The sequence below is a fragment of the Molothrus ater genome, chromosome 3 (genome assembly GCF_012460135.2).
Source record: "Molothrus ater isolate BHLD 08-10-18 breed brown headed cowbird chromosome 3, BPBGC_Mater_1.1, whole genome shotgun sequence".
Taxonomy (NCBI): Eukaryota; Metazoa; Chordata; class Aves; order Passeriformes; family Icteridae; genus Molothrus; species Molothrus ater.
The window spans coordinates 61,654,544-61,679,205 of record NC_050480.2 but is presented as its reverse complement, the minus strand read 5'-3'; the positions used below and the strand labels follow the sequence as shown (position 1 = coordinate 61,679,205).

The 24,662-nt window shown below is 37.7% G+C and overlaps 1 protein-coding gene across 1 annotated transcript in view; it reads left to right on the top strand.

Annotated features, from left to right (window-relative positions):
* Nucleotides 1-16,873, top strand: part of RNF217 (ring finger protein 217) — a 64,564-nt gene extending 47,691 nt beyond the window's left edge. The window contains exons 5-6 of the mRNA XM_036404518.1: nt 4,917-4,988; nt 7,071-16,873. Coding sequence (XP_036260411.1) covers nt 4,917-4,988; nt 7,071-7,144 — 146 coding nt within the window. The 3' untranslated portion in view covers nt 7,145-16,873. The remainder of the gene's footprint in view (nt 1-4,916; nt 4,989-7,070) is intronic.
* The last annotated feature ends 7,789 nt before the right edge of the window (nt 16,874-24,662 follow it).

The window sequence follows — 24,662 nt, the reverse complement described above, 5'->3', positions numbered from 1 at the left end:
TTAGTGTAATTAGTCTCTGCTGTAACAACAGATTGTACTCTGAGACATTACCAAGTCAGTGCTGCTGACATGCAGAATCATGGGTAATATTATTAGAATCATAGAATAGTTTGGGCTGAGAGGGACCTTTAAAGGCCACCTGTTATGAGCAGGGGCATCTTCAACTAAATCAGGTTGCTCAGAGCCCTATTCAGCCTGGTCTTGGATATTAAAGCTCCATGGTAAATATGCGTATACTCATATTTACAGGATCGCACATAGATAAGGTATAAGATACTTTTATTTTCATCTCCTATTTGCAAGTGTACTTGTGGTTTGCATTAATTAATAAACCAGGAAAGATTAGCAAAGCTCAGAGCCTCGCATTACATTTCTCATAGGATTTTCTGTTAAAATTTCTCTCCAAAGCTCCCTCTGTCATATGATGTGATTTCTCACAAGAGGGGTCATCATCTGAATAGAGACAGAGGTACCTGAATCTGCCAGCACATGTAGTAAGTGCTCACATTTTTACAATAGCTTCTTAACACTCAAGTTGACAAGAATTCAGCAAATTCTTCATCTGTACTTACGACCTTAAATCTCTGTCATTTCTACAGCTCTAGATTTGAATATTGATCCTGGTACACTTTATGAATAACTACCAAAATACTCCAGAGACCCAACAGAACTCATACATGAAAATAAAAAATTTAAATCTTCAGAAATTTGCATCTGATTTGAATTTGGGAATTGAGCTCACAGCTCTTCTCCACTACAGTAGATTTTGGCTGTGACTTGCATGTGTGAGCTGGTCTAGGTTTTTGTACTCTTTTCCACATGAGAGTACGTGTGGGTTTTCACATTGATTTTTAAAAATGTGTTATATTGCTGGAAGATTGTACCTCCTGACCTTTTGAAGACTGTATAACCCCAGACTGTGATCCAGTTTGTTTGTGGATTATGCCATTTTCAATGCCAGAAATTTGCTAGGATCATCTCTCTTTGTAAAACAGAATTCAGCTGAATTGATCTGTGGCTGTTAATTGGGCTTGTATAGAGGTCTGCCTAATGAGTCTGTCCTCAGCAGTGGTCAATTAGAAATAAGATCTCACTCCTTGTTTGTTTCCAGTAATCATTGCTTTAGACACTTTCTTACTTTAGGTTTGTATCTGAACTTTTGCTTTGTAACCTTCAGTGGATGGATCCTTCACTAGTTTTAGCAGTTCTTAAATTTTGGTTTCCACAACATTTCTGGTAGAGGCTCTAGGATTTCACTATCTGTCAGGTGGAGAAAGTCCTGGGTTTTTTTTATTGATTCCTGATAATTTTATTGGCTAGTTTTGTTATCATGAAATTGAGTAAATAATAATAGCTTGCTGGCCTTTTCATATCATTTTTTATGGAGCATCCATCAGATTCTTCTTTGTCATGATACTGGATTTATTTTTTGTTTTGTTTATGTTTTATGTGTTGAGCTGAAGCTTACTAGTCTTAATCACTTAAGATCAAATTTAAACCCAAAAATGTTGAATTCCAGTTAGGGATCACACCCAGGCTCAGGGAGGTCCCAGTAGCTAGAACTGAAAATATAAATATATAAATACTTTATCAGGCAAAAGAGGAGCATTATCATCAGGAGGTGTTACTGTAGAAGCTGGGGTTTTAGTTCTGTTCTGAAAGTCAGCAGAAGAAGAGATGGTAGCAGAGATGCCATTAAAAGCATAGACTCTACATTTTAGTAACATGTACTGAGAAACAGAGGTTGGATTTCCTGTAAAAAATGCCTCTGCTAGTTAGCTAAGTAGTGGAAACTAAAGGAATGTTATCTTGGCTATTGGGAGACTGGTGAGGTGTTGCTAGATATGTGGGGGTTTTGTATGACTTTTTACTTTATTGCTATGGAGATGAAATACTTTAATAAATGTGATTTTGTAGCCATGTGGAGTGAAGGTTTTTTGGATTGTTTCTAAAATCTGGCTGGGTGGAGTGTGTAGAAAGATCACCACAAGGCAGGCTGGCATGCTGGCATGATTTCTATCGAGGAGCAAGTGCGCACAGTCACAAACTGCTCTGCAGTAAAAATAAGGGAAAAGAATTTATGGCAGCATAATTTTAAACATAATTTTCTTCATCAGCCAGCTGTTATGTAAAGGTGATAGTAATCACAGGGAGAAGAAAACCTCAGAAGTGATCTCTGACATTTCTTTCCCTTTTTTAGCCAGCATGGTTTCTAGAGAAACTGTCCTGTGACAGTACAGTGGATATATTACCCTAAAACCTGTAACCAAACCCAAAGTTATGCAAGGGAAAAGTATTCCCTCATGTTTCCTGAAATACTTTGTTATTTTGCAGAAGAATGTGGTTCTCTGTATCACAAATAAGGCAACCCTTCTGAGACACCTGGAAATACAGTTGTATTACCACAAATGTCTGCATCTTCATGCTGGGCCACCCAGTAGAGAAATTGTTTACCATTAATTTGAGTGCAATTGTAAAAAGGTTCTGTTTCAATTGCTTTTTGTGATGTTACCCTTAAAAACTAACTTTGGACAAGAGCAAACTGGCTGTCATAGCCTGCTGCTGAGACGACCACATGGGCTAATGACCCAAGATTTTATTCAGCTCTTAGACAGGCATTACATTTGCTCTCTGTGCTCTCAGTTGCTGAGCCAACAGATACAGGACAGTTTAGTGCCTGCAACAAACAGTCTTAATGACATTTCTTGGTGTGTCATGATTCCCTCATAATCTTTTGCATTATGACAAACGATGTCTATCAAGCTGGAATTGGATATAAAGTAGTTTTCAATTCTGACATGTAAAACTGAGCATTTTTTAATTGTTTCATAGAATGCAAATAAAAGCCATTGGAGCAAATAGTACATACCCACTGCTTTGCCAGTGATTGCTGCTGTTTGTACTCTTTCTGATGGCAGCATTTGCAAGCCTTGTTCTCCTTGTGTTGTTTGTTAATTTTAGTTTACAAAGGTAGAGAAATTAAGGATTTGAATGTGACAGATATATAAGCAGAAATAGTATTTGTTTTGAAATTTGGTCTTTAGAAATAATGCGTTGCTAACCAAAAGAGGATATGGTCTCACGATGATAAAGTCATTTTATTCTATAAGGTAAATTATGAAAGATAACTACACAGTACTCATAACTTCATATTCACAGGCAGAAGGAAAGACACTACTCACGCTTTATTTCAGCTCTGAATTTGTCAAATATAAGGGAACAAGTTCTTGAATTAGCTCAGGAACTGTTCTTTGTGAATGAAAAGAAGTTATTCCAATTGAAGGCTAGCTTAGCCCTTCCCATAGGCTCTGTTTCTGCATACTTAGTCACCAGCTCAGTGATTTAAGTTTTTAATAATTTTTAATAATTTTGATACCAAACACCATAATTTTCTAGCATTCTAATTACATGGCTATTAATGAAGTAAGGAGTTCATATCGTAAGCCTCTAATCTTTTACAAGCTTAACTTGAAATTGTTGAAGACTCTGATGATGTTTTAAAATGCTTTCCATTTCTTTTGGACCTTTCTTGAGGTTTTTCATCACTTTACATTCATTCTTCTGTCTACACTTGAATAATATACTTGACAAGTTCTGTGTGTATAGAACACAGCTCAGTGGAGTCCCAGGAAGGTATGCCATTAGGATGCCTAGCAACTAGAGTAATACAAATATTTGCCAATTTTTTTTTCTTCTAGGAATTAATGTTTCCCACCCACTGCACTCCCATGAAATTTAAAAGCTATCAAAACAGAGCGAGAAAAGGACCAGTTCATTAAACTGCTGTAAATATTTCCAAAATATCTCATTTTTCCTTCAGACTGCTCAAATTAGTGTCTCAGGTTATGGAAAGGTTTACATCATTATTAAATGTAGTAATCCACTTACTGAAATCTGATATGAGTGACTTGAGGGAGGGAAGAGAGAGGTAACAAACTCAGTTTTTCTCCCATTCTAGAGGTGACCTTTCAAACACATACCTAACTTGGAGAATTGCAGAATTTCAAGTCCCTGCTCAGACTGCTGGTGTATCAGTAAAAATGCCTGCCCTCCTGCATTTTCAGACAGCTCAGTTAAGGGATGTCTTTGACCCAGCTGCTCAGCCAACAGAGCTAGGGAGATTCTTCCATTGAAAGTGTGCAGTGCAAGGAAGATAGCTTGGGTTCTGGCTCAGTTTCAAATTCACATTTTCAGCAAGACCCCTGCCTTCACTGTGGGAACTTCTACAAATCATGAACTCATCAGAAAGTAAAGAACATGAACATGCTTTATTTCTTCTTGGTTTTATGCTCTAGCAAGTGTGCTGCTCAACATCACTCACTGCCCTACTCATGTGAGAGCCACAACATATCCTTATAAATGTAGATCCAAAATAGACTTGGCTGTGGTTTGACTTAGACCTAAATCACAGCTGTACATAAGCACTTCACTGTAACCTTTTAAAGCGAGCAGAAATGTATTTAAAGGTGATGGTCTCATCACCTTGAGCTAACCTAAACTTTCCAAGATGCTAGTTTATTTGGCATCTCTCCAGGCTGGTTGCCATGCAGTAGGATTCCAGAGAAGCCAAATTATAGTAGCTTTATAGCTATCACGTTCCTGTTGATGCTTGAGGGACTTCAGAATGGAAACAGAAATAAATGCAAGCTGTTAATGTATGAAGTAAGCTGTGCTCAGAGAGTTGTGGTGGGTGAAGAGGGCAAAGAGAAATGTGTATAGGGAACTGACTGTGTGGTGGTAGTTCCTGGCTGAATTTGTAGGATGAAATTACAAATAGGAATCCTATTTTTAGAGGTAAAGAATATTATTTTAAAAATAATAGATTAAAATATTTTCTGATATTGAAATATTTATGAATTGTTGGAAAGGAAAAAGTAAAACCTTCTTTGAACTGTTTAATGAATTTTGCATTTCAGCTGGAAAACTACTCATTACACCCCTAATATTGGTTCTGGGACTGGCACTGGGAGCTGTAGCTGTTGTAATAGGTAAGAGTTACATATGTGAATGAAACTAATCCTGATTATGCAGTGGCTTTCTCTATATGACATCTCAAAAACATGGACACAAAGTACAGATTTCACAGATGTTGTTTTAGTATTAAGCACATTACTTTTTTCTTAAAAAATGAGGTTTTTAAATTTATGCTTACTAGCTTCATTTTTGTTCCCATTTATTTCATTTTCCAAATAAACTTCTTTAACTGCTCTAGATAAACTAGCAAAAAGTTCAGAGTAATTTAAATATAATCCTGGGGGCTGACTGACTTGGACCCAGCCTTATAATCACCCCATTGAATCACAATTTCATAATCTTGGTCACGTGTATGACAAGATTTTTAGGGAACTAAGGCTTAGTCCCAAGAGCTCACCAGCTTGAAGATGCAACAGCAGCAAAGCAGCAAATTGGGATGAGTCAGTCTCAAAACATGATCCAGTGAGAAGGCTGCCAAATTGTATTACATCACAAAAACTGGTACTCTGAACTCACGTGATTACAATATCAAAGCTCTGTTAATGTGGACAGATACTTTAGCAAAGCTGCTCTTTACCTGGCTTAGCTGAGTTTTCCCACAGAAAGATTAGCTGTGACAACAAGGTATAATTTTGCTCATGTGAGTGCTTATCCACTCTTTAGATTGGCAGCAGCGTGTCACTAAGGGATCATGCTGCTTCACAGCTTTTCATCAAACTGCTTTTTCCACTGAGAATTTGCAGTGCATGCCCAGCCCTGAGGTATATTGGGGTGTGGCTCCTTTATTTTGATACAATAAAGCCAAAATACACCAGGATAGCTATATTAATAAGGTTGGAAGTAACTAGTCAACCTATAACCAAAATACTGTTACAGCTTTTCTAGACTACATCTGGCCAAATAAGGAATATTGCTGTAATTTCTGTGTTTAGACCAACCATCTTCAATGAAGAGAGTGAGCAGTGCTTATCTTAAATATTTATTCTATTCAATAGCATTTTTATGCCAAAATTTTAAACAATAAAGGCTTCTTAGTGCCAGTAAATCTTATTTTGGTCTGCAATCTGGTATAATCTATGGTGGGGGGGAAAAAACCCACTTTTTTATATACTAAAAATCAAGAGTATATTGCAGTAATATAGTAACAATATTTGCAATAATAATCAGAATGCCATTGAAGTCTCATCCTAGGCTTGGCTGGATAAGATATGATCAAGGCCAGCAGTATGAGCAGTTCCAAAAACATTGATTATTTATAGAAAAATTTTGGTTTTGAGGTAATTAGAACAATATTTGCTGCCAACCACTAGTAGAATAATTTCAGTTACATAGCTGAAAATCATACTGCGCCATTTACAAGTCTATTGAGCAAAGCAACAACCCTGTGATTGTAGTAGTCTTTTGTTCTATGTTGTAGTGGTGTTTCAAAAGAAAATCTACAGCCATTTCAGTCAGCTGGTGGCAAGAGAAAGAAGATCCTTCTTATTTGGGTTTGAAAGAATACAGACATTTGACAAATTATTTTTCACCTGAATGATTGTGTTGTATATATTTATTTTTGTTTTTACAGCTTTCTTTCTCTCAAAAGACTTAAGAATAAATAGTTCCCTGTCGAGGCAAGCATAAACACTTGATATAATTAAATATAAACATTTGGTATTACTTCACAGTAGATGAGGACGCTTATAAAAATAAATAAAAAGTAAACTATAAAGTGCTGTCTCTATTGCATGTGAATCTAATTGAAAACTAGCGTAGTTACATCAGCTTTGAATTTAGATCTAAGAATTTCCAGAGTGCTTTTAAAAGTTTTATTTGTATCATATACCAAACAGCATGATTCAGAAGTTAATTTGTCAGAGGTGAGTGTAGGGTTGGCAGGAATTTGTCATAATAGAAAAGCGTAAGTGTAGCTTAACTCATTATCAAAGACATTGGTTGTTTCAGGCTAGTATTTTTTTCTGCTTCTCCAAATTCTCCTGGGACATGAAAAGCTCCATCCGAATATATATCTCTAAAGAACATACACATGCATACATATGCACAAAGGATTGCATTTAATTATGTGGTTTTTTCATGTTTCCTTCTTTTGGCAGGTTTATTTGTGTTTCCTGTCTATTGCCTTTGTAAAAAGCAGAGGAAAAGGTCACGGACAGGTATGCCCTGGTGAGGACGGACATGACTCGCCTGAACTGAGCTGGTCCTGCAAGGGCTATCAGTGTTTTGTGCAACAGAGCAATACAGTGCTGGTTACAGCATCAAAGCCACCGCCCTGGAAGAAGGATGGGGGCTCTCCTGCCATCTTCCCTCAGCTGACAACACTACTGCAGACCAGAAAGCCTCTCTGCTCTGGTGCACTCTCAACAAGATGGGCCCCCTGACTGCTGCTTTTTAAATGTTTTTTGGTTTTGGTTTTTTTTTTTAGTTATTACTTTGGAGGGGTTTTTTTGAGTCTAAGTTTCTGAACCAGACAATCCAAGTCTGTATTGTAGCCACAACTCTACTACCGATTTGGCCTGTGAAGAAAGCATTTAACTGCTAACATGTGCTTGTTTAACTTCAGCGTCGGCCTTTAAGGTGGAAATGCTTAGAAGTGTTTGGACTCTTACTGTGTACTGAGCATACTACTTTTGGTATTAAAAACTACTTCTGTAAATAACTTCCATCACACAGCATTCTGTTCAGCATACCAAAACCCCATCACATGCCAGAGCACGACAGCTGGTTGTCTTCTGAGCCCTCCTGCCAGTGGAGTGCACATTGCCACCGCCAAACTGCAGTGCCTCAGAGGGAAATACCCTTAGTACTGGAGCGCCGTGATACTTAAGAGTGTGGTGATTGGTTTCACTTCAGTAATTTATTTATGACAGTCTGTTAATATTAATGGCAGAGGGTGTAACAAGATTTCTTACAACAGGACTTCATTTTTTAAATTCTCACAGTACAGAAAAAATCTGAAGAGTTTAGATAATAAGATGTGTCAGTGGCCTAATCTGTCCCAAGATATCCCTGAAATGTGTCTTCAGGGAAGCTGGAAACCTGCTCTTTTTATTCTGACTTGGAATATGATACACATGCTACACACTACCTGTGTGAGGATTGATTTGATGAAATTTTATAGCCTAAATAGCACATTTTGTTTGTTTGTTCCCTTGAGTAGGCTACTACTACACAAGTCTTGGAGTATCCACTGATGTCTTAGGAGGAAAATCTGTGAATCCAGGGTAAGGGAAGCGATCATAAATTCTTAGGAGACCACTTCATTCTTACTTTCTGCTTCCAGTGTTTCTCTTCCTGGCACATGACAGTTCTGAAGAGAACAGCTATCTTTGCTCTTTTTTCCTTAAGTTCTACTGTTTGCTACCAAACCTCTTTCTCGGTGCATCACAACAAAAGCAATGTAATTCTGCATAAGGAGTCAATTACTGAGAATTTTTAGACTTTTAATTTTAATCCAAATCTATCATACAAACATAACTTAAAAACTAGAATAAATTTGTTTAGACAGAACACTGAAACAATAAAGAAAGGAACTGAATAAAAAAAATCTACTTTATACTGTAAAAATGCAAGCTAATCTTAAAGAAAAGAAGATTGGATTTGTACTGTGAAGGTACTTCTTTTCAGTTTGTGTGTCTGAAGATACACACATATTTATATATCTATGTTTGTGTATATATGGGGAAAGGGGAAGCAGGAAGATGGGAAATGTCCTTAAAAGTCTACTGACTTCAAAATTTAGGCTTGCAAAAAAACGTATCATTTAAGAGGATGTACTCTGTACCACTTTCTTTGAAAATTATTGTTAAATCTGAATCCAGTTGTAATTTTTAAGCAAATGGTGTTCTGCCCCACCAACATAATACTGTTACAAGATACTTTGACTTTGAAGCCTCAGTGGAAGAAGCTGATAACTTTTGTTTACCTGGAAACACAAATATCAGTTTACCATAGTTGGCTAGTATGCTTGTTTTCTGTCAGCTTCTGGTTTTGTTTTCTTGTGTTTTTTTTTTCTTCAAGCACACCATAGTAGTCAATAACTATTTAATAATTTCCATTTGAATTTAAGGGCGTGTTTACCCTGTTACCCTAACAGTAGAAATAGTACCTTTCAAAGATTTGCAAATTAAGAAGGGAAGCAATGATGTTTAGAATTAAAATTCAAAGCCTATTGCCAATGCGAATTCACCTGTTATTTAGACTTACTTTCTTCTGAGACACATCAGTTTTCTATTTGTGTTCTGTCTGAAGTTGGAAGCTGCCTTAAAATTGGTCTTGGTTTTGAGTGTGTTTTCTGAGGCTATACATATCAGTTGTCTTTGGCTTACTCAGGGATTTTTATTCCTCTCTTTAAATGTCAAATAATGAAGATATTTTTGTATTATTTAGAAAAACCTTCAGACCTCAGAGAGTGAGATATATATAAATTTAGGTTTGCAATGCAGTCTATAACTTGGTGTCAAACTATTCCACTTGAGAATTTAGTACTTGAGATTATCTGTACTTAACTACGCAGTGGATTAATTTCCTTTCTTTTCCTGGTTCTGTGTAAATGGGAGAGATATTCTTACAGTCTTTGTAGCTGTTTTCACTCTGCCATGTTTGCCTTTTTCAGTTTTTAACTAGAGTTCAGTAAGATCTGAAACTAAGATACTAGAATAAAGAACATAAAAGGGAAGATAATAGATCTGCACTTACTTCTATTCAGAAAGTATGTCCTTGTGGATGGAGAAAAGGAACATACAACTCAGCTCCTACATTATCATTTCATCTAGGCCATTTTGATTTTATCAGAACAGATTAAATCAAAGGGAAATGGTTCTTCATTTTCTATACAGAGCAGAAAGAGACATCTTTGACCTTGTAAAGAGGGGTGAGTCTGATTGTGCTTTTCCTGCACAGAACAAAAAGGAATTATAATAATTTTTGCAGTTAATAATTTTGCAATTGCAAGGAATTATGATAATTTGTTCTGTAGAGCAGGATAAATGTTCAAGAACCTGGCAGAATATGAGTATGGAAGTCTTTTTCCATCTGTATAAAAATACTCCCACTTGAAAAGTACATAAATACAATTTTTATCAATATTATATAATATAACCTACTAAAGCATGAGAAGTAGCTCAGTACAAAGCTTCATTTGGTTAAATATTAGCTTTTAAGCAACTCATCACAGCAAACCTTATATGCATCAAAGCCATGTCATTTGTTTTAAAAACATTAATTTATTCTTTTGAAAGAAACTGAATGAACCTTATAAGGAAATTATGTAAGTGTATTGGTTTTTTGTAACTACTTTAAAGAAACCATCAGGCTGTTCTGCTTCATGTTTATTAGCAGAAAACTTCATTAGGCAGCTATATTAACCTGCTAAGGCAGATTCCACACTACTGTATGCTGATCATCATGGTCATTGTGTTTTCTTTTGCGACAGTTGATATTTAAGATTATTTATCTTTGTGCAAGGATGTTGCTCATCAGTGCCTGTGTTCAGACTGGGAAATGCTTAAATCCATTCTACACTAGCCTTCTGTTCCAAGCTTGCTGGGGCTGGGTTTGCCTGTGCGCTCAGTCCTGCGTACAGCCGCGCAGTCAGAGCTGGGGCTCTCCCCATCCTGTGCCATGGCTGGGTGTTCCCTGTCCCGTGCCATGGCTGTGTGTGTATTCCCCATCCTGTGCCATGGTGCCATGGCTGTGCGTGTATTCCCCATCCTGTGCCATGGCTGGGTGTTCCCTGTCCCGTGCCATGGCTGTGCGTGTATTCCCCATCCTGTGCCATGGCTGGGTGTTCCCTGTCCTGTGCCGTGGCTGTGTGTGTATTCCCCATCCTGTGCCATGGCTGGGTGTTCCCTGTCCTGTGCCATGGCTGTGTGTGTGTATTCCCCATCCTGTGCCATGGCTAGGTGTTCCCTGTCCTGTGCCGTGGCTGTGTGTGTGTTCCCCATCCTGCTCCTGCTAGGAGGGCTGGCTGGCCACACCACTCCCCAGGAGCTGCTCTCCCTTTCTCCACTAGGCAGAATTTAGTTGTATTTCAGTAGTGGGGTCAAGTCCCAGGGCTACTCAGCCATATCAGCAGCAGGATCATTTTCTGTCCCGTAGCATCTCAGAGCATAGTTAGGTATATGTAGAGAGCTTATACAGGAGCTTGTGACTGCAAAAAAAAATTGTGGTTTTCCTTATGTAGAAAATTGTGCTTTTCCTTTCCTATTAGCCAGTGAGAGTAATAAGCTGAGTAGGAATACAGGCAAGAACCACAAAAACAATTCCAAGTAGCTTTGTGCTGAGCTGACCCATCAGGCTTAGTTCTGTACAAAAAAGTCAGTGAGTCTTCAGTTCTCACCACCTCTATAATAAACAGCATATTCCTACCTGTTCAGTGTCATTAAAGTACAGTGCACTTTGAGTGATCTATTATCTTCCTTTGAGGCAGTGCAAATGTGTAAGGGAAGATTTTGTGTTTGGTTTTGATGCTCCTAATGCTGACTTGGTAATTCTGCCTAGTGTGTTAAGGGTTTTTGTAATTTACACCTATTTATTCATTACAAAAGTTTTACTTTATTAAAAATATTAATTTGCAGGGACTACTGCCAATTTTAACTAGAAGGCATTTTGGATCACTGTCAGGTATTCTTTTTAGCCAATAGGCTTTTTGCTCTTCCAAAGACTGTCACAGTTTGTGTGATGTTAAATGGTGTGTAGGTGGGGCAGTAATTCTCCCAGAGGATATAAGTTCACCAATGATGGAATGGTTTCTTATGCCAGTTAGGTTTGAGAAACTGTATAATATTCAGTGGCCAAACAGATTGCCAGGCAAATTATTGGTTGGTTTGTTAGTTTTTTTGGGTTTTTTAAATTCAGTTATGTTATTTTGTTTCTTGAGCAAACCTTACATCATAATTTTTGCTATGCTAATTGTGCAGGTTCAAGTTGTGGGTAAGAACCACAGATTGCTGTTACTATTATAATCTATATTAGATCTCTGCTGATGGAAAGAATCCTACATGAGGAGACTATTAGATAATTTCTTACTTTCTTTTCATTTTTAAGCCTTATAGTTGCAGTGAGTCAGCTTCATTCCTGACATTAGTCACAGCCCCATTAAACCAGAGAAAACTATTTTTGTGCCAGTGTGAAATTTGGTCACAAATACTTTTATAAAAACATCTGGAAGCGTGTTGATAGCCATGGAAAACCTGGTTCACTTCTTAAGAAGTGCAAACTAATTTGGAGCCACTCCTCTCGTTGCAGAATGATGCCAGTGTGTTGAGTAAGCACAGGAGAGGGAAGGAGTTGGGAAGAATTTCCAAACAACATTCTCATTAGAGTAGATTTTCAGGAGAGGAGTTTAATTATTTCTTTATTATTTTATAGAATAAAGAAACTTTAATGCTTTGAGTCACTAAAAAAATTAGAAGTAATACCCAAAGAGTGTTAAGTAACATTTCTTCAAATTCTGCTTTCTTCAATGTAACAAATAGCAGCACACTGTAAGAGATGGAATTGCGGCTGTTCAGTATTTTTAGGACTTAACACACAAACTTGAGGGTGCACAACATCTAAAAAGTTATGTTGCTGATCTACTTGGTAGTTCATCTTGCTACTGTTACATGAAAAACCAGCTGAGCCTTGATTCGATTGAAAGACAGTGTTTTTACTGTTGTTACAGCTTGAGCACTTAATACTCCAAAACATTTTTGTAATAAAACTAACAAATGCAGTTGCTTGCAGACTGAAGCTTCCGTGCTGATTCTTCCTTACCTTTCTGTGCATAAGAGTTTAGGAACCATATGTTCTCTCTGCAGTAAGGAACAGGCTGCACATATTAGGCAATTAATCACTGATGCTTCTCTTCTCTTGGCCTAATAGTGAAATGCCATAACGTAGGGAAATGAAAACTGATCTTAGAGTGCATGCTCTGATTTCAAAGTTAAACATGTGTAATAAGTTTTAATTACTCCATAGCAAGAAATAAATACATACATTTTGAAACATAATTCCAGCTGTTAATTTATAAATCTGTCGGTATAACACAATAGTTATAACAGTGATGCATTTATTAAAATATGTATATTGTGCAAAAGAAAACCTTTTTTGGTGCTTATTTGGCTTATCAAAACATGAAAAATTAATCTGAAGTGTTTGGATAGATTAAAGGCAGAAGAGAAGCCTATTGTGTAAAAATATTTGTTTAGCATTGATGTGAACTTCGCACATATCTTAAACACAATTGCATGCCAACCCCATTCAGTGTTCACCTTGTTGAAAATTTGTCAGACTGAAAACAGTATTTTTGAAATTTTTAACTTACTGTCACAGAGCATGATGTTACTAACACAATGCCACATTTACCTCATTTTTAGAAGGAAGTATATTTACAGAATTCAGAGAAGCTGTTCAGGTGTTTTGAACCCGTCCTGTAAAACTATGATGCAGTCAGAAAGCATCTTCATGCCTTATGCAAGCTCTGGGTGAGCAGATGGATTCAGTCTTTAGTCATGGACTATGTTTTTGCATAAAAAATGCACTCCTAAGAGTTTTTCATATCAATTTGCATCCTACTGATTTGTGTCCAGAAATTGCAAGGACAGGGACAGATTTACATTTCATTGTTTACCATCTCATAATAAATTGTTTACCATGTTTCCATTCTTACACACTTTGTTTGTATGCGCTCCTTCTCATTCTAAATCTCATAATTTGAAGCTGACTCGTGAAAATGGCTGATGATCAAATTGCACCTGTAAAATGTGATCTCATAAGAAATTGCTTCATTAATGCTTTGCTGAGATATAAGCAAAATATTAATTTTGTTGTATTTACATTACTTAAAAGCAAGATGCTGAAATCTGTTTTTCTTCAGGGCTTTTAATTTTGACTTTTAAAAAGTTACTTAAACAGCACCATCATCTTTGTTACATAACTAAGCATATGAGTACAAAATAACATTTTCGGGTATTTGTTAATTCTTGTCACTATGGTAGAGATGAGAATAGTGTTGAAAAAAAGAAAAATTACCTCTGAAGAGTACAAGCTGAATTTAATTCCATGACAGTTCAATGAGAAGTCTTCCCTTGCCCCCATCTCTTGTTTTGTGTATTTTAGGGTGACGGGTTCCCTTTAAAATAGGTTTCATTTGAATGGTAAGGAGTGAGGGTAGTGAGATAATAGATCACACCCTTTTTAGTGTACAGGCTTCTGGCACAACTAGGGTGCTGGCCAAACACTGTGGATTCATTAAGAAAGCAGTTTCTAGTTCTGTATTTGGGCAGCATACAAGCTAGATGCATCAGTGATGGGAACTTTTTGTAGTATATTTATGGGATGGCTAAGAACTTGTAAAAACTGGAGGAAGGCAATGCCTATGAAAGCAACGCTTGAATTCCAGTATTTAGTGTTTTGTATAATGAGGGATTTAAAATGTGTAAGTGCCTTATTGCGTGAAACAAATGAAAGGTGTTCATACCCCTCAGCAGAGCAATGTGGGAATTCCTGTTCTGTGGGCTCCTACAGTTAGATTAACCCAAAGTAATGAGTTTGGTTTGCTGAGAAAGTTGACAAATGTTATATTAGGGAAGAAGTTAGCCTATCATAAAAGTAATCTGCCATGCTTATGTTAATTCTGATGATCTCATTTCTGTGGTTTTTTTTAACTGGCTCTTTGCCCCCATCCCTCCCATCTTCCTTCAGACTTCTGCAGAAATGCATCTTAAGTTGTTAGAGTAAGTCTGGCTCCTCCAATGTAAGAAGCCCTGAGTTTTCAACCACTGAAAGAAATGCAGCCTGTTGGAGAGGAGAATTGAGCACAGCCTGTTGTGGCTGCACCTGCCAGCTCGGGGGCTCACTGGTGCCTTGTTCACCCTAATTTTTGGAGGTGGAAGCACCAAGGAATATGGCACATGGAGGTGCACTGCAGCTAGGCTGGGACTTAAAGCGGGTTGAGAGCATTTCAGTGTTATCCAGCTGGAGCTATCCTGTTAATACAAGTTGGTAACTCCTGTGGAGTGGGTATCTAGGTGGACGAAACCATCGATCAAGATGGTGGCGCAGCTCTGGGATCTCTGCCCAGCACTTCACTGCAGGGTGGGAGGTGTGATCTGGAAAAGTATAACTCATTTTGCCATCTTCTGATAGCTTCAAAATGGGTGTTGTGGGGTTTATTTCTTCTTATTTCATTTTCCAGAAGACAGTGGAATTTTACCCTTTAGGTTCTAAACTTAAAGGACCTGTTTGTTCTTACTAACATTGATGCCACTGTTGTCCATCTATTACTGAGGTCAGGAATAAGCTACTTTTCTAAAACTACTTTGAATTTCATGAGCTTATGGAAGCAATTATCTGCCAAAAAGATTGAAGTATAAAAGCTAATTATCAGAAGGAAATTGAGTAAATGGGGGGTAAGAAGAAAAATTAAGCTTAGAAGGTCTTATTTTTTATAGATTCATGATCACAAGATGGTTTTAATATGTTCAATTTCCTCCACTGAGAATTTGTAAAGAAAAGCAGGAGAAATTAAGATGAGTATCCCTTTGAACCTTTTATTTTCCTGAAACTATTGAGTTTTTCAGAACTGTAGGAGGGGCTTTTTTTTTTCCACCCTGGAGTTATTTGGTGATATAGCTGTCACGTACTGTGAACACTACTGTGACTGTTTAGTCAGGATACATCTTGCATATCTAAAGGTTTTGGTGATAGGGAATTTGATTTAGGGCCATACTGCAATAAAATTATAAGTGAATTATTATGTATCTTAATGACTTCTATTTCAGCATTAGCTCAGAATTTTAAAATTTGATCCTTCTATAATCTATTAAATAGAAGACGCCATGTGTCAAAATACTCCTTCAACCTTATGAGTTACTGTTTGTGTGTTTATTTTTACTAGTTATTTCCTTAAAAGAATTTTTTTTCTCTCCTAGAACCAGCATTCACACAACCAAAATGCTGATACGATTTCCCCATTATCTTTGTCTTGCATTTAGCCAAAACTATATTTTCTGTTGCCAAGTATTGCAACAATGGTCTTCATGCTGTAATAACTTGATAAAATATTCAGTAGTCTTGGGCAATATTTTACAAATAATTCATCTTCAAGTTGGTATTTTAAATGTATACCAATAATCACTGTTGAGTGTGCTACCTAAGTGGCTGCTTCAGTTCATGTCAATGTTTTGTAAGGATTATTTCTTGCTACCCTCTTCAGAGTGCCTTTTCATTTAGGAGGTCTAGAAAGATGGTTCATTGAAGTCTTTTGTTGAATCTACCATAGTAATGTCTGATCTTTAAACTTGTCCTGATGAATGTATAACTAAAATCTTGTTCTTTAAAAAGCTATAGTAGACACAGGTTATATATGCACATGTTCATGCATGGATACAAGGGAAGGTATTCTGCCAATGTTTGTCCTGCTGGACAGGACCTTTCGAAAGTAAGTGAATTTTTTAACAGTTTTATTTTCAAAAATGTTACCTCACTAGTATTCAGTAGTAGATACGTCTCTGTATTGCTTCACTTTGCTAAATACAATCACGGTAGGCAGTTTAATTTTTAAAAGACTCTGCGATGAATCTGGTGTTCGTATGAGACTGAATTTCGTAAGACAAAACTTACGGTACTTTATTTCCTTTAAAGGCATTCCTTTCACTTACACTGACATCCCAAGCCCCTGTTAGCAACAGACTGAAAAAGTGCTTCCCCATGATTAAATGGAAGAATGTTAAGTAGCATTTGAATGCACTCCACCCATCTTAGAATCAATATTCAGAAATGGGGGTGGGGGGCAGTGGATTTGATTAATTGTGGGGAAACATACATTGTAGAGTTCGTTCACTTGCACACAAGGGGTTTTACAATGTCATCTAGTAATGTCTACCTAATAAAGTTTTGAAAAAGAAAAATTAAATTGCCTGAATGTTTAACTCTTTTTTTAAGCAATTCTATGCATGAAGGATAGCTGACTATCTCCAAGGAGTCTTGCTTAAATTTGTAATACTTTTTATGATATTTATATAATCTTTTTTTTAAAAATCACAGTAAATAATTTAAACTTCAGAATCTTTGTGTTCTCAATCCCTGTATCAGTCACTTCCCTCTTAGCTGCTGTAACACTGAAAATGAAAGCAGGTAAAAAGCCAGTTTACTGTGGTGAATATTTTAATATAAAGTACTCCCTGTTGTGTGGTGTCATTCCTGGCTACTGCTTTCACTTTTAAAAGTATCCTAATATGCAACACAGAATTTTACCTTCTCATGAAATGTTAAAATGTTAGCTTAAAATAACCGAACACAAAATGAGGACAACATTGCTGGAATCCAATCTTCCCATTCCATTTTATGACTACTTTGTAAAGATTTATCACTCTCAGAGGGTTTCAGAGAAAACAGTCTGTAGCTGTAAACTTGAAATTGGTAACCCATTAATAGATGCAGTTGCCTCTTCTCTCTGGAAAGGAACTGTGTTCAGTTTCCTTAACTAGGTGAGCTGTCAATATTAATAGAATGTGTTTTCTGATGTGTTGGGGATTTTTGCACATTCATGAACAGGCACACAAGGTATCACCACTACCTACAGTTTGTTTCTGTAGGAAATAAAGCTGAAAACCAATTCCCTGATGAGAAATACTCAGGAAAAATCTTGAGGCCTATTCTTTGTCCTGCTGGTGGAGAAAAAAACCTTTCAGCCCTCTTCCCAGGCGCCTCCAAAACAGGATTTGCAACAAAATGTCAAGGACATCGTAGCAGAGGCTCCTTATCTGCAGGAATTCTAGCATGCAGTGTGCAGTAATGGCAGGATAGGCCAAAGAAATTGATAGTTAAACTTCAGTTCCAGCTCTAGGACTAACTTCTCACTTGCAATCTCAAACTGTTTGACAAAAGACAGCAGACTTTTTGATTTTAAGCATGGCATTTCCCCAAGTAAATAGGACTAAGGTGCTCTGCAGAGATTACAGATACAGAATTGTAATCTCTAAATGCTCCCCTTCAGCTGATTGACATTTGGTGCTTTTGAGGGTTTTCATGATTTGCTTAGTAGTATGGCTTGACCGGTGAAATGAATCATTGTGGGGTATGTGAAATACTGAATTAGAATTAGCAACCATGTAAACCTGTTATGCTTCTAAAAGGTCAATAAGGCTTTTATGAAGGAGTCCTGTTTTACCAACCACAAAGTTTATTGGCAGGTCAGCAAGTTCTGTAATTCCTTGCAATAGTCTCAAATTGAACCTAGACATGGGCTGAGAAGGAGGATCTCACATGGACAAGGTGGGCACAGTACGGTCAGAACATACAAATTGATTGTAGTAAATAGCTTTTGCCATGAAGGGAGAATGTTACTTGAATTCTGCAGAGATTTTTATTTGGCTTTGCTCTTGACCATATTTGCAAATTATCTAAAGAAAAAGGTAAGCAATTATGTAATAAACAATTTTGAGTTACCTGGGAGTGAAGATATGAGAGTTAGTTACAGTAATCAAATAAATGGGGTTTGGACAACAACAAAATAGAGGTAGGCAGGTTCTTTGCATGAAATGGTATGACTGATGGATATTGGTTATTGGGCTTGTACCAAAGGTCTCTAAGTGATACAGGAAAGACAAAACAGTCACCAGATGGGATCTGTAACAAAAAAAGAAGGGTGAATCTTAATGAAACAATGAAAGACTGATGAAGTCTCCTGCCAAAGGATATTATAAATGCTGAGAGCATTTACAGGAAAACTGGAGCAATTACAGGAGAGAAAGTGGCTTCTATACACTTAATGTATAGAATACCAAGTTTGGCTCAGAAAGTCTTTTGAGTCAAAAATCTTTGGAAGCCTGAACAGTAGTAGATGGTAGTATTTGTTTGCAGTATTTTGTATTCTGCCCCAGTCGGGTTTTATTTACTGTCAGAGAGACTATTGGGTTCCCTGAAGCATTGCTCTGTCCCAGTATTTGTAGGTAATTTTCTTTTAATTAGAATTCCCTAGGTAGGGATAATGTCATAGTGGATCCCAGCAGTGATCCAATGAGAATGGGAGGGATATGGCCTCTTCCATCCTACTTGACCAACACTACCATGGACGAGATGCTGATGGGTAAGATAGGGCTTTGCAAAGCTCTCAAGTGGTGCAAATGTGTCCCCTTTGTGTACTGTTCTCACCACCATCTATTTTTTTTCTACCTGTTCTGAGCAATGTTCTTGCCTCAACCTAATCTACCTAGCTTGTCCTCTTACTTTCTGGGATGTTTTCATTATCATCTCATCCTTTCCCAGGCTGTTTTCCTCTTCCTTAATGCCCCCCTTACTGGAACACTGAAATAATCTGAATCTAAGACTTGTTTTTGTGCTTCTCTAGGAGTGTTGTATGCATCCAAATCTGTGTTCTATGCTGACCCAGACCTCGACTCCTTGACCAATTTGCACATAAATAAATAGCACTACTTCTCTAGAAATATTTCTTTCCAAATGACATGCCATAATAGGTGTCTTTTACCCACTTTTGTCTGCCTTATATTTTATCAATCCCATTTTATTTTGTAAATTATGTTTCCTCTTTTGCTCTCTTTTATGCTAAAGGACTGTTGGGTAGTCTCTCAAAACTCGAAGTAGGTAAGAGAAAAAGTGCAGCAAATCAAAATAAAATTGCAATGGCAGAAAAGCAGCACTTGGTGATTAAATGGGACTCTAAAGATTCCCCTGCCTGATAATTGTACACCCCCCATTTTGATTTTTTTTTTTTTTTATTAGCACGTGCATGATGCATCTAAATCATTACCTGTGAGCCTGTTTCGGGTGTCTAGTTTTGGTTTGGGTTTTTTTTTTCTGTTGGGGTTTTTGGGGGGATGAGGGGACCGTGGGGCTGGGGTGGTTTTTTTTTGGATTTTGTGAAGGAATCTGTATGCACCTACTGGCTGATGGGGGATTGCCCTTCCCTGAGGCTGAAGCCAGCTGAGAGAGGGTTTTGATGATCCCCGTGATCCAGGGCTTCCCAAGTCACACTCCCAACAGCAGAGTCTGATGGATAAAGCATCATCCCAGTGCCCAGGCCTGCCACCCTTTGCTGCCTTCACCCCCTGGGGCAGGAGCATGGCCGGTTCATGTCCCTGACCTCCAGCCCTTTCCTACTAAGAACTGCCTTGTAGATTCTCTTCTTTTAACTCATACCTTGTGGAGTAACAGCAATGGCAGGCTCCAGTCATTGGTACATCATCCCAGAACACTTCACGGAGCAGGAAATGGTGTCTGGGAGGAGTGGTGGGAAGGACACATGTCTGCAGCAGCAGTATGGTGTGACACCTGCCTCCCTCTGCCACAGGCTGCTCCAGGCATCTCTCCACAGCTCTCTCTGCTTCTTAATTTTAACTTTTTTCTTTTCAAACCATGTCTATTTTTACCTTTAATTTGATCATATATTTGTTATTTATTAAAAATACTTTCAAATACATGGTTTCATTTTGATTTCATTTGACTTTTATGAGGTGATGGACAAGTCAGAGCTAATAATAAATAGCTTAGTGACAAACCTTTGCCAAATCAAATAAATTTTAATTCAACAGAGCTTTTCAATAACGCCTTCAGTGTTTCAGACCTTCTGTGTCTGTTGTTGCCTTTTTTTCAAATTCCTTTACAACAAGCACTCTATGTCACCACTCCCCTTGTGATGCTATTTTTAACAAACAGATTACTTAGATTTCAGGCAACATTGAGCCTTCATTTAGCTATCATTTTTTTATGTATTGTAATCTTGAGTTAGCTCTTTTATGGCTTTGAACCTTAAAGATGATTGTAGCGATGTTATCTCTCCCATAGCAGTAAAAGGAGACAAGATAGACAAAGGCTGACTTTTCCTCTCCCACAAAGGAGCATTCAAGGACTAAACATGGCTGTCAGAATTGTAGTTCACAAAAATCAACCTTTCTGGGGACCCCTTGTCAGCCCGATGGTGGATACGTGGAGCAGCTGCCTCTGTTCATTCACCTGACAGCCTGTCAGATGAGTTCTCCTCAGGAAAAAGTGGCTGAATGGGAGCTGTGGTTGTTGCTTTGGTGGCAGCCTGTCCTGAGCTGCCACTTTCTCCAGCTCTTTGAGGGGTAAGTGTGGGGTGTGTGCATGGGATCTTCAGCAGGTCCCCAGGGCCCTGGATTTGGTGTGTAGGGTGCTGGCTCTCCTGAGCCACAGGTCCAGCCAGGTCATAACAGAGCCCTGCACATCCCAGTCCTGCTACTGGAAGACATTACAGGAGCCAGTCCTGTCAATGTGCATATAGGTAACATGTTACTAAGTATAATTTTTTTAGCTATCATGTTTTCATAGACTTATCAACATCCTTCGGCACAGAGTTTCTCTGCCTACTGTAAATTCAGGCAACAAATATTTCCCATGTTAAGACGCAGAATTTAGAAAAATACATTTACATGTTTCAGTTTATTATGTGTATGCATATGGTATGAAAACTTTTGTGCTCTTTTTTAAAGTATATAATATGTAACAATTTATGTTATAATGTAAGAATGTATAAAATTATATATATTATTAGATTATAACATAAATTTTTATAATAAAACATATATATGTATATGTATGTATTATATATGTGTGTGTATATATATATGTGTGTGTGTGTGTGTATGTGTTTATATATATATTTTTTTTTTAAGCCGTCTGAAATTCAACAAAGGTTAATGCAGGGTCCTGCACCTGGGGAGGAAGAAGCCCAGACACCTGTACAGGCTGGGGGCTGTCCTGGTGGGAGAGCAGCTCTTCAAAGAAGGAGCTGGATGTCCTGGTGGACAACAAGCTGCCCATGAGCCAGCACTGTTCCCACGTGGTCAGTGGTATCCTGGAGAGCATTAAGCAGAGCATTCCCAGCAGGTTGAGGGAGATGATCCTCTGTTCAGCCCTGGTGAGGCCAGGTGATGATCCTCTATTCAGCCTGGTGAGATGATCCCCTCTATTCAGCCCTGGTGAGGCCACTTTGTGCAGTTCTGGCCTCCTCAGCAGAAGCTGAGGAGCTGGAGCTCCTACAGCAGGTCAAACAGAGGGCTACAAAGGGGATTAAGGGACTGGAGCATATCTCTCTTATAAGGACAGGCTGAGGGAACTGGGCCTGTTCAGCCTCAAGAAGAGACAACTGAGAAGAGGGGACTTCATCAGTGTCTGTCAGTATCTGAAGGGAGCGGGCCAACAGAATGGAACCAAGCTCTTGGTGGTGCCAAGCAATGGGACAAGAGGTAACAGGCAAAAACAGATTCATAGGAACTTGCCCTTGAATATGAGGAAGAATTTCTTCACTGTGCAGGTGGCTGTGCACTGGAACACGTTGGCCAGAAGTGAAGTTGATTGTGAAGTCTCCTCCACTGGAGATGTTCAAGAACCATCAGAACACAATCCTGCTTTAGCAGAGAGGTTGGACCAGGTGATCCATTGTGGTCCTTTCCAATCTGACCCACACTGTTATTCTGATGTTATTCTCATCTGTGGGTAGATAATAACAGCAAGCCAACAGCATTATTCATTCCTTGCTGGTTTGTCATGCTGCATAACAAAAGAACTGCAGTAAAATAATTTACCTGCCTGTTTTATTGTTCATGTACACCTCTAGGGCTTTTTTATTATTACTCTTTTGCTAATTTGCTTATCTCAATGGCATTCTTTGGCACTGAATTATCTGCATTCCAATGTGCAAATGTATTTCTTTGCTTTAGTAATTGCCTTTTTATATAATGATTGTCTACCTCCTTTAAGATAAGAACAAGGTCCTGGAAGATGGTTGTTGATTTGAACTGTGTATATTAAAAAGTGAAACAAGAACTAAAAATGTTTTTTGAGTTATAAAAAGGATAGCAAAAAAGGTTTAGCAGATAAAGGAAAACTGCAGACATGAAGGCACATCTGATGAGAAATGTAGGTTGTTTAGGTTAGAGACTGACCACATTAGACTGATGTACCCAAAAACTTTTATACAACTCAGGATTAAAAGCAGAGTCCTGTCATAGTTTCTGCTGGCTACTGAGCTTGTTAGGCATACCATATTTAAAATTAGCTGTTCCATGAATGGGAAAGCTAAAAGTCTGTTTCCTTGTGAATTTATTTTCTGTGCTCCTCTATTACAACCTGTCTTCACCTCGTACAGCCTATATGAACTTACCTCTCCCTGTTAAATGTTGCTGGTTTTGCCCAGTGTTCCCTAAAATCTCACAGAGTGCCTTCTCCCCATCTCTATCTAAGCAAGAATTATCACATGCTCTACCTTTTTCCAAACCACGTAGGTGCCAGTTGATCATCTACTGGAACTGTGATGGTTGCCAGACCAATTTTCAGGAGCTGTCAGGCAGGCTGGCTGCCCATCAGGAAGTGGTGACTGGATGCTTCACTCTTTTTCCCAACAGAAGCATTCCTACTTCAGTTGCCTTTGTCCAGGTACTGATTTCCAGAAATCCTATTTGAGCATAGTTACTGTATGCCAACACACAATGCAGTGTTCTAAGCCTCATTTCTTTAGAATCCCAGGAAAAAAAAAGGAGATTTCCATATTTGCAGACGTAAAGTTTTCCCTTTAATTTCAATGTGAGGTTTCAGTTTTTGAAGATTAGTTTTAAAGCACAGCAAAAGTAATTAGATCATGGAAAGTGAGCGAGCTGTATGTTGGACAACGCTACTTGCAGTGGGTATGAAAAAGAATAAAGGTTAAAAAAGAGGTAGATGGGCAAACACAGAACAAATTCTGGAGCTAGGAATAGAAATGAAAAAGTACTGATACTGATTATGACCAGATATTTCCTGGCTATGGAGACTATTTATTTCTTCAAGTTTTGAGTCTGAATCTACAATGAGCCTCTGGCAAAAATTTCCTGTAACTGGAACTTTTTAAATCTCCTTCCGGTGCTGTGTGCCACCAGCCAAACAATTGCTAGGGAAGGATATAAAAAACTGCTAATAAAAATAAATAATATTTGTTTTCATTTTTTATTCAATGAAATAAATTTTCTTCATTTTTACATTTTAAAAAAATGTGGCATTTATATAACAAGTGAAAATTTACTTAGCAAACTTAACTTTAAATCATCACAGTTGTACAGAATAAAAAAGCCATGGATCTACTGTTTTGTTGGTTAGATTTATCCTGTAAATGGTCTAGCCTAAAGTATTTCAGAGTTGTGATGTTTTGGATATTTTTTAATAGTAAAAAAGCTGCTTTAAAAGGGTGTTGAATTCTAAGAATTTGTTAAAATAGTTTCAAGTTACTGCATGTCTGCTAAGCTTAACTGTGTGATTTTATCATTCACTTTATCATTCACTTTATTTTGTTTAGGCCATGCAGTTCACCAAAGTCTGTCTCCTTACCTAGATAGATAAAGCTAGTAAGGGAAGAGTTCATTTTCAAAGCCCTTTTTCTGCACATAGGTACATTATTCTATAAATTCCATATAAATATATTATTATTATATATTCCATATATAGTTTGATATAAAGCAGGAAAAGCTTTCTTATTCAGTCTGGTTATATTGGCAAATATATGAAGCCTTAGGAGACAAAGCACTTCCTTTTGCTACATCTCTCACATTCATACCTACTCATTTTATTGACAGCCCGCCATGCCAGAAAAAGGACATGATCAACTGGGTTAAGAGATTACATTTATTGTCTGTTAGTGGTTTACATCGTGTTTAAGTAATATTGTAGGACATGCTCTTCTGTGACCAGGCATT